The 13602-nt window shown below is 42.2% G+C and overlaps 2 protein-coding genes across 4 annotated transcripts in view; both read left to right on the plus strand.

Moving 5' to 3' along the window:
* LOC127574648 (probable C-mannosyltransferase DPY19L4) overlaps nucleotides 1-7231 on the plus strand; it is a 59351-nt gene extending 52120 nt beyond the window's left edge. For all 3 annotated transcript variants that reach the window (XM_052023851.1, XM_052023852.1, XM_052023853.1), the window contains one exon: nucleotides 405-7231. In XM_052023851.1, the coding sequence (XP_051879811.1) occupies nucleotides 405-578 (174 nt within the window). In that variant the 3' untranslated portion in view covers nucleotides 579-7231. The remainder of the gene's footprint in view (nucleotides 1-404) is intronic.
* A 4059-nt stretch (nucleotides 7232-11290) lies between these two features.
* The window catches only part of si:dkey-22o22.2 (neural-cadherin), a 209558-nt gene continuing 207246 nt past the window's right edge, over nucleotides 11291-13602 (plus strand). The window contains exon 1 of the mRNA XM_052022628.1: nucleotides 11291-12404. Coding sequence (XP_051878588.1) covers nucleotides 11426-12404 — 979 coding nt within the window. The 5' untranslated portion in view covers nucleotides 11291-11425. The remainder of the gene's footprint in view (nucleotides 12405-13602) is intronic.

Below are 13602 nucleotides of genomic sequence, written 5' to 3' on the forward strand. Positions count from 1 at the left end.
AAAGATGAGGCATAGATTTAAGATAATCCGTAAACAATGACAGCAATTAGAAGCCAGATGAATAAAATGTGAAACTCTCAGCAAAACAAAAATTGTAAGAATAGAGTTTATGGTAATTTCAGAAGGGAAATAATGTTTTGAAAAGAAATAGTCTGTAATCAGAAGTGGCATGAAATGTGAACAGGGGAGTGGAATTAGGCCTAATTTAAACATAAAACTGATGCTAGTTTTAAAGCGTTTACCATCTTGTAAATAGTGTAAATAACTTGCATGTTAAACACTTCATTAAACTTCTTGTCTTGTGCCTGTGAATTCAGTTTATTTCTCACTGTACTACTTTACTTTCTCAGTTCAGTAGTATTGGTAACTGCAGTTTTGGTGTTTGGTATCTTTTCCTTTTCCAGATACTTTATAACGAAGATGATAGCAACACAAACTATGCGTTTTCACTGTATGGACGATTCTGCCATGAGATTAAGCTGGACTATTCTCCCTACATCAACTATTTCACGCGTGTCTATTGGAATAGGTCTTATCGTGTATACAGAGTCAACACCTTGATATCATTTCAATATTAGTGAAGATTGAAGCCTTTTGAGTCCACACTCTCATTTGTGCTGTATATATTTAATTTTTGTGTTGAAATAACATCTCCTTTTGCATATGGACCTTTTGGAAAAAGACACATTTCTTTTTAACTTATTTTTTATACATTAGCCTGAAACGAAGTACACATCTTTTTCTTCCCCAGGATCTGCCAACATTGTTATTCAGAATGGAAGTCTTAAAACAAAAACATCAATGCCATTAAAATAAGTTAACCCAAATCCGTTGACTGAGCTGCTGAAGTGAACTGTATTGTTCAGGTAAATAATATACCTGACTGAGCTACATGTGGTCTCAAACCACTGCACCTTGAAAGGAGCTTGGGCACTCTTGGGCATGGTGTACGTAACTCTGTGCCTAAGCTCTGTCGAAAGCTCAAGTGACCATTTGAGTCAGTAATAAATATTTTTAAAAGTAGAAGTAATGCTGTAGTGCTCACAGCATTACTTCTTTTGATTATGGACACACAGAGGAGTGGGACTATAATGCTGAGTCTGATGCCTTACAAACAGTTGGTATAAAGCATTACTGTGAGATTGTAACACACAAAAAGTGCTGGAGGAATTCAGCAGGTCAGGCGACATCTATAGAGGGAAATAAACAGTCATAACATTTTCAAAATATTATTTCCCTTCTGAAATAAACAGTCATAGATGCTGCCTGACCTGCTGAATTCCTCCTGCACTTATTGCGTATTGTTCCAGATTCCAACATCTGCAGAATTTTTTGTCTACTATGAGATAATGTTGTCTTTTTTAATTAATTGATAGCATACACCTATTAGAGCACTCTAGCTTAACTATCCATGTGTTTAAGATGTGCAGTAAAACATACCAGTCTTGTGTGGTATAATGTATAACTAGTGAATGCCATTTTGTAATGAATTATTAGGTCCAGATTTTAACTGTGCAGAGCATTTTCTTTTCAGGTTGAAAGAAAACATTGATTTCTAAAGAATGGTGTAACAAGATTATTTGGGTTTTTTTTTGGAAAAAAAATATCTTTAGTGTCTCACTTTTGCTGTCAAGTACCATCTTTTAAAACATTGGGTGTGGAGAAGGACCAAGGACTACCTGTAGATGAGCTGCTAGGAGATAGCTGGGCTTCAAGGTCTTTTAGGCCAGGCCGGTGTCATGTTCTGCTGACCATTGAAGTGCCTGATGGTGATTCCACTAATAAGTCAACTTATTAGACCCTGCTTTGGGAAAATTGAAGGCAGCTGACTCTGCTTTCCTGCAATAAGGCAGCTAGTTCCTGATGAAGAATGAAACTGGAAATTAAGAAGTGTAAATAACAAATGCAATTTGTAATAGGCATGGTGTACAACACAAAACTATCTTGGTGACGGGCAAATTCACTAAAAAAGCTGCAGAACATCAAGTGTATAAATGGAGGAAAAGTGTCGTATTGGTGCAGAAGAAAGTTATTTTGCAATTGAAACTGTGTAGAAGGAATTTGACTTTGCATCAGGTTGTTGCCACTCCTCACCCTTGAATATTTGATACACACCTTGGAAGTCTCAAAATTAAGATGTTCCTTTCCACAACTTGGTCTTCCTTACATTCATAATCAGAAAAAATTGAAAAATCAGATGATCTCACATTTTATTCCTTTTTATGCCATTTATTCTGTAGTTTTGCATTTCTAAAAGTTGGCTTCTTGTTAGGTGGATGAAACTATGGTAAAATGAAAATGGTACCCACTAAGATTTTTTTTTAATTGGACTGAGTACGAGGACACTAAGGTCATGGTAGTTTTACACCTCAACTATATTTATTCACTTTTACTCCAAATGGCTCTCTTTCCTAATAAAAATCTTGTAGGGGGTGGGTGGTGGGAAATAGCCTGACATCTGTACCCCATTGGGGAAAAGGGTTGCAAAATTTTTGCTATCCTTGTGCTTTAAAATTAGAGCCAAGCTACTTAGCCGTCAAATGATCAGACCATACCACCCACCCTAACACACTACGCAAATGATCAGACCATACCACCCACCCTAACACACTACCACCATCAAAAGACCCTGTTTTCAATCGAAGGAGATGGTTGCCTGGTATTTTCTCTTGTTTTAAACTGTTCAGTTAGATCATCCCTCTGCCTGCCAAACTCAAATACAAACCAGGTTTTTGCAACCTGTTCTTGCAGTCTACATCTGGTATAATTCTGAATCGGAACTGTACCCAGGATCAATATATTTCTCCCGAATGCCTGAAACTGAGGATGGAACTCGAGTGGTAGGTTAACCAAGCCCCTCCACATCATCTCCTTTTCTTTGTGTTCCAGCCTCGTTGAGCTGACCACAGTATTCCATTAGTTTATTTTTCCCCTATTTTTAATTTCACTTGTGCACTAGCTTTCAGTGATATCCATGTGGGCACCCAAAGCAAATTTCTTTTCTACAGCTCTGAAAATATTTCAGTCTGATCTTTCAATCTGAAGTGAATGACCTCCACTCCAGTTTAACCCATGTGTTTACTTCTGTTCATCTCACAAATTCTTACTCAAGTCTACACAGCTTGGATTGTGAATCATAATTTAGTATTCCATGCAAACCTAGATATCCAACTTTATTCCTTTGGCTAAGTCATTAGTTTCTAGGCTGAAATACTTGGGCTTCTGTACTATCCCAAGGAAAGACAACCCGGCACATTTTGCTAATCCAACTGCAATCCATATATCCACTCTCTGTATCCTGTTTCTCACTCAATTACCAACCCAAGTCACAAGGTTGCCTCCAAGTTGGTGTGCCTTTATTTATGCTAATAATGTCATCTGCAGAATCTTATCAAAACCCTTTGGGAAATCCTAATAGCCAATTACCTGTACTTAGTCCCTCAACTTGGTTACGTAGTTCTCTCAAATATGCAACTAGATTTAACATGCATAACCTTTTCTTCATAAATGTAATACTTGTCTGATTACTCAATTACTTGGTCTTTGATTGGAGTAAGAAATGTGTAGATATGTTGGTTGCTATACTCTAGTTGTGCCCTTTGATTGAAAAATTGCAAACATCGCTTGTAGTTAAGAACAGAGAAACAAGACAAGCAGAGTTTGATACAAGTTTTGGGAAGTTACTGTTGGTTAGTCAGTCTTCAATCAGTTCCCGTAACTCTCCATCAACTTGCATTAAATTGACTGGTCTCTGGTTGCTTAGCTTCTCTCTAATTAACTAACAGAGTGACACTTGCAGTTTTCCAGTCAAAATGAACAATTACTTAATCTGGAGAAATTTGGAAAATTATAATTGATGTAAGGAGATTACGGATACATTTCTTAATCCTCTCTGAAAGTAGTCATCATGTTTGGGACATTTGTGTACCTTGAACTAGACCATATATGAGAAAAATCAAATATTATGATACAGATTAATAAATGTTGGATAAGACTGGTTGAGAAAATAAAAGTGGAGGGAATTGGGATGATCTGTGTGCATCATAACCGTGCTACACACTGATAATCTCCATATTACATGCTGGTCACATTTTAAATGGAGTGCATTACAAAAGGCACATTATTTATCTAGGGTCAGAACTTTAGATTTAGTGTTTTATTTTCCGTTTACAGAATATAACTAACTCAAATACTGAAGTCCTAATCACTTCAACAATAAATATAACCACAGCATGAGGTTTGTGGTTCTTTTTGGTGCTGTGTAAATGGTATACAAAATTTCTCCCTTCCTGCCTTCCAGTATCTGTATTTCCAATATTATATCCTCTTTTACCACAGTTTTATGTTCTTATTACTATTTTGATACTTGAGCCCTCCTGTGTGTTGGATAGTGTAGCCTATTATATTTTATGACTATCATCAGTGTTGCTCTTTACATCTTGTAGATACCTAACATTGTGTCACTATAGCCATGAAGCTGCCCTGAAGAATTTAAGTTTTTTTGGAGGAACGGTTCCTACATATGTAGCATGACTGTTAATGTCCTGATATATTGTGAACCCTTCATTAACTTGTAGATCACCTGCTGTACCCAAGAGAACCTATGACAACTTGATCCATCTATTCATTATACACAAATTGCTATGGGACTCCATCCATAAAGACCAAAGTTTTACTGTTGAGGCATCTTGAGAAGTATGAACACTGATTTATTTTGTCTTTTATTTTGATCGATTATATGCATTCCCAGAATTCAGGATCCTGTCAAACAATGGTCTTTGAGAAAAATATGTGCAATTTGATTCAAGCCTTGGTCTAACAAGAATTCATGTTCACTTAGTACAATGTATGACCACAAAATAATTTTGAGAAAACAATTGTTTAAAACAGTTATAAAATACTGTAACTGCTTTCCTTTTTCAATTAAATAATGTCCTTATGTGTCAGATTTCTTTAGAAAGATCTTTATTTGTTTTTAGTGCGTTCTGGTGGTACAAATAGGGGAAGAAATAGGTCGTTTGTTGCTAACGTTAAGTGTGTGTCAGTATCAGCACCAGTTATGCTCTTAAATTTTTAGTTCCATTTAAGTCGATGGAACTCGATGCGCAGATGTGAAGATAACCAGTGGTCAATACTGCACATGCAATTGACAAAAACAATCAAGGACAAATTTCTTCCTGTTAGACCTTTAGTACTAAAATGTTCGCACTCAAAATGACGTAGTAAATCTATGCTTTTTAGTGATTTGGATACGCTGTTTAAAGCCATGCAGTGTTGCATTGTTAGTTCTATAACTTATTTCACTTATAAATGTTCACTCACATTGTTATCTAGAAGTCCCTTCTATAAATATAAACTTACACATCAACATATATTGACGGTACTCACTGGATGTGTCTGATGCAATACAATACTCAATCAATGACTACACCAAGTACTTTCTATAATCCAGCACCAAAACTGGAAAAAAATAGCTACATTGGTAAGGGGATAATTCTTCCATCATATGGTTTTGATACATGTGGTGCACATGTCCCTATTCATGTGGTGTTTGGTCCACTGGATTACTTTTGGAATATATACAAAAGAAACACGATTTTCTTTGTCTATAGTTAGTCACCTCTTTTACAGTCATGAAGTCTCCATTTATTTCATTTCTAAATGTCTCCTAGAAGACGTAAGCATGATGAGTAGGATGACTTAAAAATGAAGGAAAAGTTATTTGGTCCATCACCTTTGTAGCCCAACTCCTTCCCACAATAATGTTGTTGCATTTTAAGTATCCTTGGTGCTACCTCTGCTGCTTACCTGGCACATTACACATTTCAGGAATGAAATACTTGGAATAAGGAAATTCTAACCAAGAGTTGTTTTAACTTTACACAATATTCAGTCTGTAAACTCCTGAGCATTTTTCCTCCATGTTGTGCAGTGTTTAACAAACTGCATGCTTCCTTATCTTGAGGTCTGTCACTCTGTTCTCGTAATATTTTCTTTTGCATTTGAGTGGGTCACCTTGCCCTTTTCCCGAGCCACTGTAATTCTCATGGAGCTTTTTGGATATGCTGTTGTTTTTCTTTGAACACAAATGTGGTCTGACCAGCACATTGTATTAAGTAAAATTCCAATACCGCTCCCTGAGAGGCTTCTTCCTTGTTCTATATTTCATCATTCTGTGCTTGTGGCCCATTGTTCTGGTGTATTCTCTTTATTTGCTTAACAAAGCATGACAAGACTGTAAAATGAACAGCATTTTACCATTTTGTGCTGTGTGAGAGCTGGAGTGAACATTTAAGGAATGGCGTACGTGAATTGTGCACGAATATTGGATTTGAGCAATTTCCTTTAAATTCTGTATATTTTGCCGATTGATAATTTTGTTTTAAAAGCATTGATACTTCTGAAGAAAAACCTAATGAGTGAAAAGCTTGAATTGTTGAAATTTGTGGTGCAAACCTTTGGTCACTTCAAGACTTGGCTTATTCACCGAATGCTATTTGAAGTGTCAGATATGCTTCTAGGATGGAAAAATATATTGTATGTTGTTATATGCTGTATTTTTTCTATATTTCTCTAACTTGAGCTATCACACATTTTTATATGATTAAAATACCAAAGGGAAATTTTAATATTGGTACTTCATCAAATGTATTTTCTGATACCACCCCCTCTAATGCACAGAACTTGGTGAAACTTTACAATTAAAATGCTGCTGTGTAAATTGAAATTGTGGTGGTACTTTCTTGTTTTTCTCATTATATATTAGTTAGTAAATACATCACCTGGTATGGAGTTGAGCAGTACAGGCTGTGGAAAGCCTAGATGTTGATATTCTTGCTCTGTGCTGAGTTGGGGTTTCATTGCCCCTTTAGCTCCACCAATCCTGCATTGGACAGGAGCTTTCAAGGCCTGGTGACTATCTTGTAATCTCTTTTTTTTGTTGTTAATCTACATTTAATAGTAGGTAAATATCAAGTTGGTATGAATGATCTAGGATTGCCAGACAAATTTTACCCATTCTAGATGTGTATTCAATTAATACTGCACACAGATGGGAACCTTCTGACCTTAAAGTGTCAACCGTGTATTGTTGACTAGCCCTAACTTGATTGTGCATTATCTATATGTATGTATCTCATTCTATTTTAAAAGATGTTTGATTTTGGAAATGTTGAGTATACACAGTAAAAGTTATGCACAAATGTTTTAAATAAAAGTTGTGAATAATTAACATTGCACTCGGATTATTTGTTCCCCCCCAAAAAAAGATTGATGACATATAAGGATTGAGTAGAATGAGGGGGTTGTAATAACACAGATGGTTACATCATTTACTTTGTATGGTTCTTTTTGCTAAGTATTGACTTGTTAAATAGCCTGATGAATAATCAAGCATCAGTGTGTGTGTGCACTATCAAATAATGTAATGGAAAAGTGCAAAATGTTTTTCTTTTAGAGGAATTAATTTGTTTATTCAAAGTGCACAGATAACCTTGGACACACCAGGTATTATTGGCCAGGGGTAGAAGAAAACTAGTGCCAAGGTGAAGGAATGGGAAGGGAGGTCATTGAAGGTACTTCAAGGGCCAATGCTGAGTACAAAAGAACAGAACTAGTGGAATGCTATTCATCTGGATGACAGTATAAAGTTTCCGGAGGAGTCTGACATCACCAACCATGTCAAATACTGCAGGCAGTTGGAGAATGCAATTTGTGACCATTTCAGTATTGTGGTTGGAGGAAACACCTGATTGGAGGAATTGCAAAACGGCAATCTGGAAATTATGGGTACTTTTCTTTAAATTCGTTTTGGGGATATGACTTCGCTGCCAAGACCAGAATTTGTTTCCCATTCTTTCTTGCCCTTGAGATGGAGATAATGTTCGGTAAGGAGTCACAAGATAACACACAGCAGTGATGGTGTGTAACCAGGGAGTCTATGGGAAAGGGGGACAACCATACAAGTAGGTTGTGGTGTCCCAGTATCTGCTGCCATTGTCCTTGGTGACGGAGCTTGTAGGTTCAGGTGGAGCTGTTAAGGAAGCTCAAGTAAACAACTGCAGTGTGTTTTATAGATGGTACTTCTGCCAGGGTTCTCAATTTGTGTGGAATGGATCTATGGGCTAACAAATAAACTGCTTAGACCTGGATAGAGTTGAGTTTCTTGACATTTGACAGACAGTTACTGCATTAAATGGAAGGTGGTGCACAGTTTTGGTCCCCTCGCCAAAATAAGGATATAAAAGATGTTGTAGTATTGGAAGGAGAAACAAAGGACTGCAGATGCTGGAATCCAGATGTAAAAACAACAAGATGCTGGAGGAACTCAGCAGGTCAGGCAGCATCTGTGGAGAAAAACAGACCATGAACGTTTCTGTTCAGGACTGAAGATAGGAAAAGGAGAAGCCGGGGGGGGGGGGGGGGGGGGGGTGGAATAAACAGAGCAGTGATAGGTGGACAAAAGAGGGGAGGTGGGGTGGGCACAAGGTGGTGATAGGTAGATGCAGGTAAGAGATAGCGATAGGCAGATGTGGGGGAGGAGGGGAGAGCAGATCCACCGGGGGGGGGGGGGTGGGTCACAGGGAAGGAGACAGGTGCCCCATGGGGGGAGGGGAGGAGAGGGGAAAAAAGAAATCGGCTAGACAAGGGAATGGGACTAGCCGGATAATGTTTCGGCACAGACTAGAAGGGCCGAATGGCCTGTTTTCTGTGCTGTTGTGTTCTATGGAAGAAGAGGCATGGGGTGGGGGTGGGTAGTATTAGAAGCAGTCCAAAGCTAATTCCTGGGATTTAAACTTTTTTTAAAACTTTATTTATACGCACTGTAACAGGCCTTTCCGGCCCGACGAGTCCTTGCCGCCCATTTTAAACCCATGTTAACCTACCCGTACGTCTTTGTGGAGGATTGTCTTAGAGATGAGAGGATTGTCCTATCAAAAGGTGCTAGACAATTAGATCTCTATTCCTTGGAGTTTAGGAAAACAAGGGGTGACTTTATTCAAACATACGAGGAGCATAGAGGGCATGACTGGGTAGATGTTGAGAAGTTTCACTGGTGGGAGAATTATGAACAAGAAGGCCCTACAAAACAAGGGGCCAATTGTTTAAAAATGAGGTATGGAGAGGCAGTGACTCTCTGGAACTCTCTGCCTCAGAGGGGAGTGAAGTCCAGATCATTAGATAAATTTAAGATGGAGACAAATATTTAAAAGATCTGCCTAGAGGTCGGTGACCAGTGGTGGTCCATGTTATACTGTATATAACGTGTATTTGCCCATTCATTCAACTCCATTCAAGGTAATTTAGATTTCTCCTCACAACTCGTGATTCTGTCCCGTTTTGTGTCATGGGCAAACTTAGAACTATTGCCCCCAGATCCCTCATGCAAATCACTGCTGTGCAGTATAAATAGTTGGACCACAAGCACAGATTCCAGTGGTATCCCACGAGTTACTTCCTGCCACCCTGAGAAAGTTGTCATTTTTGATTACTTATCTATTAAACAATTTTCAATCAATTTTCAAAATATTATCCCTAATATTCTTCTTCTTTTACAATATTTTTATTGAGTCCATGAAAAAAGAGTACATGCATCAAGAAAGAGAATAAAAATACTACTGAATACGTTGTATTAAATCATACTTAGATTACAATACTCTATATTAACTAACTTCTATATATGATTATTAATAAAGGAAAAACATTGAAATATTTTATTACAAAAAAAATCTACTCCCACTACCAAAACCCGAAGCTGTTAGACGGAAAAAAAACAAGGAAAAACCTTTAAAAACGTAACCGTGTCAGCCAATATCTGAGTTTTAGTCCCCAAATCAGAGATTTTGAAAATAATTCAAAAAAGGTCCCCAATATTCTGTGCTTCATCCGTTTACTTTCATTGACTGGTGTACGAGGACACCTAGGTCCCTTTGTGCATCAACATTTCCCAATCATTACCATCTAAAGAATGATCTGCCTTTCTGTTTTTCCTAACAAAGTCAATAACCACGGCATGACTATTTACAACATGGACATGTTTGGAGTGTCGGAAACATGGAATTGCATCTGCCGAAAAATATATTGCTGTCAGTTGTGTACTTGCAATATTACCTTCAGAAAGTCTAGAACTTTGAAATACCATGAAAAGATATCAATTGTTTGAATACTTTCCAGCTCAAAATATCCATCTCTCCGTAATGCCCTATTACTACTTTGAGATTCATTATTGAGCATTACAAAAAGTAACTTAAAGTTACTGATGATGGAAGATACGCACTAAATGTGTAATTGCTATGAATAACTGTAGGGCCAGACCAGGCAGAAGCATTGATGATCTCCCCAATATTATTTCAGCAGGCAATAGCCTTTCAGTGGGAAGGCATGGCCAATGTAACTCTCATTCAGTGGAATCGTTGCATTATGGATGGTTTTCTTTGCTTATGTTTATCCAGAATTTATAAAATATCTAATTTTTGTTTAACAATATATAATGTTAAGACTTCTATTGTATTTCACAGGTCAGCAAGTTCTTTGTTGAAAGGTTTCACGAATACAATTTTAATGAGATGTGGGCAGTCAAAATTAGAACATAGAACGTGGAACAGCGCAGCGCTGGACTGACCATTCGGCTCACGATGTTGTGCCGCTCTTGATAGCAATTTATACTAAATGTCCTCCTCCTGTGTATCACCCACATCCCTCCACTCCCTTCACATTCGTGTGTCTATCTAAAAGCTTCTTCAACCCCACCAAACTGCCCGCTGCCACTCCTACCCCTGGTAACCCGTTCCAGACGCCTCCCACTCTCTGCGTAAAAAACTTGCCCCTCACGCCGCCTTTAAACTCCCCCCTCTACTCTTAAAAGCACGTCCTCTGGTGCTGACATTCCTGCCCTGGGGAACAGACTCTTATCGGCGCCTCTCATAATTTTAAAAGCCTCTGTCCGGTCTCCCCTCCCGCCTCCGACGCTCCACGGAGAACAGCCCAAGTCTGGCCAAGCTCCCCGCACAGCTCACACCCGGGCAGCACCCTGACCGGTTCGGACAGTGTAACCCGGCGCCCCGGCCCCTCGCTGTTCTCCCCCCCGGACACCCAGAGCCCGAGTGCTGTGGTTGGAGATTCCTGTGTGTGGGGGTGGAGCCCGGGGTCCAGTACCGTGCCTCCCACCCCCCTGCCCACCTCCCTCTCGGCGGCGCTCCGATTGATGGAGCTGCCGATGGGTGGGGTTGGATTTGACTGAAAGTGGGAGCCCGGAGCCGCCTGGCACACGGTTCGCGGCCACGGGCGGGTGTGGAGCCTTCGCCGCGGACCGGGTGAAGAGTTCCTTCCCGCCGGTGGGACCCGCCGCGTCCAAGTGACCACCGAGGGAGCGCCTTCCCCCCAGCGGAGCCAGGGCTGGCGGACGGGGTGTGGGGGGGAGCCGGCCATGCCTCCCCCGCCCGACGCCCGGTGCCGGTTCAGGGGTGCCGGGCTCCTCTTCCACCCGCTGTGGCTGCTGGCCGCCGCGGTCCGGGCGCCGGGCTGCGGCGGCACCGTCCCGCTCTTCTACGGCCACGTGTCCGAAAACTCCCCGCCCGGCACCGAGGTGAGAGGCGGGCGGCTGCCCGGCCGCCGGCTGTGCCCGCTCGACCCGGCCGGCGCCCGGCTGGGCGGCCACGGAGCCGGCGCTTTCCGACTGAGCGGGCGGCCGGGTGGCGGCGGGCGGCTGCTGCTGCGCACCGCCGCGCCGCTGGACCGGGAGCTGCGCCCGGACTACCGGCTGACCATCAGCTGCCGCCCGGCCGGCTCAGCGCCCGTCTCCGCCCGGCTCCACATCAGGGTGGGCGACGTGAACGACAACAGACCCGAGTTCGCGCCCGGCCACCCGGCCAGCGTGGAGGTGGACGAGCTGCTGGCCCTGGGCTCGGAGATCGCCCGAGTGACCGCCACTGACCGGGACTCGGGCAGCAACGCCGACATCAGCTACCGCTGCCGCCCGGACGTCCCGCAGCTGTGGCTGGTGCCCCGCACCGGGCAGATCCTGCTGGTGGGCTCGCTGCTGGGCGTGAAGCCCTTCCTGCTGACCGTGTACGCCCAGGACAGGGGGGTGGTGCCTCAGGTGGCCGAGCCGCTGACCCTCCTGGTCAAGGTGAAGCCCGCGAGTCTGGCGGCGCCCGCGGGCGGGAGGGCAGCCCGCTCGGCGCCGGACGAGGGCTTTCACTCGGTGACCGTGCCGGAGGGCGACAGGGTCGGGACTGTCATCTACACCGTCCCCGACTGGAAGTTCGCAGGGCGCTGGTTTGAGGTGATCTCCCCGACGGACGCGCCGGTGCAGGTGGAGCGGGACTCCGGCAAAGTTTACCTGTCCAGGAAACTACGCGGCAAATCGCCCGTCGAGGTGACGGTCAAAGTCAACAGTGAAACAGGTGAGCGTCCCCGAGAAGCAGCCCACTCACACGGGCTCGCTCTCTCTCTCTCTCTCTCTCACACTCACACACACTGACTCTCTCACACACATATACAGACACACTCACACACACTGACACTCACACATAGACACTGACACACACACACTCACACACACAGACACAGACACACACACACACAGATACACACACACTGACACTCTGTCTCTCACACACGCACACACACACAAATACACACTGACACACACACACACAGATACACACACACTGACACACTCTCTCTCTGTCTCTCACACACACACACAGATACACACTGACACACACACACAGATACACAGATACACACAGATACACACACACTGACACTCTCTCTCACACACACACACATACAGATACACACACACTGACACACTCTCTCTCTCTCTCTCTCTCTCTCACACACACACACACACACACACACACACACACACACACACACACACACACACGATTTACTTCCCCATATCCAAGTGGTCAGCTTTATTCAATCAGCCTGATTTGAAACGGGAGTAGTTGCCAACAGAACTGTTTAACTCCGTATTTGCTAAAATCAGTTCTATGTTGATGTTATAACATTGCAGTCCAGCACGTTTTATTTTCACTTAGAAAACGCCTCCATAGCCCGCTGTTGGCAGAGACCAGAGAAAATTAGCAGATATTCAGAGGGGTGACCAAAAACTAATGGGGTTAGGGTGTGTTTCAGGCGAAAAAAGGTGAAGCAAATTGCAGAAGGTGGGACTGATGTCTGAATGAAAATTTTCCGATTGGAGGAGTGAGTTTAATAGTCACAAACAAATTGTGATGTAGTTATCAGCTTAATGAATTTACCACATTTAAAAGACACTTGGACCGGTACTTGAATAGGAAAGGTTTGGAAGGATATGGACTAAACGGAGGCAAATGGTACCAGCTCGGTAAGGGAACGTGCTGTACAGTTTTATGACTCTGTGACTTTTCATTTAGAAGAAAGCTACACCTGTAAGAGCACAGAATGTAAATAATACAGACATTTGGCAATTTGTTAAGAATACCTTCTTAAATGTCCTTGGTCAGTCCTTCAGGATTGAGGATGGCGTGTGTCCTCTTCAATTCTTTTGGTTCTGACGTGACTGATGTGGGTCCCCAGACCCTGGACAGAGGGTGCCTGATGACCGTCACA

Source organism: Pristis pectinata, chromosome 9 (genome assembly GCF_009764475.1).
Source record: "Pristis pectinata isolate sPriPec2 chromosome 9, sPriPec2.1.pri, whole genome shotgun sequence".
NCBI classification, from domain to species: Eukaryota; Metazoa; Chordata; class Chondrichthyes; order Rhinopristiformes; family Pristidae; genus Pristis; species Pristis pectinata.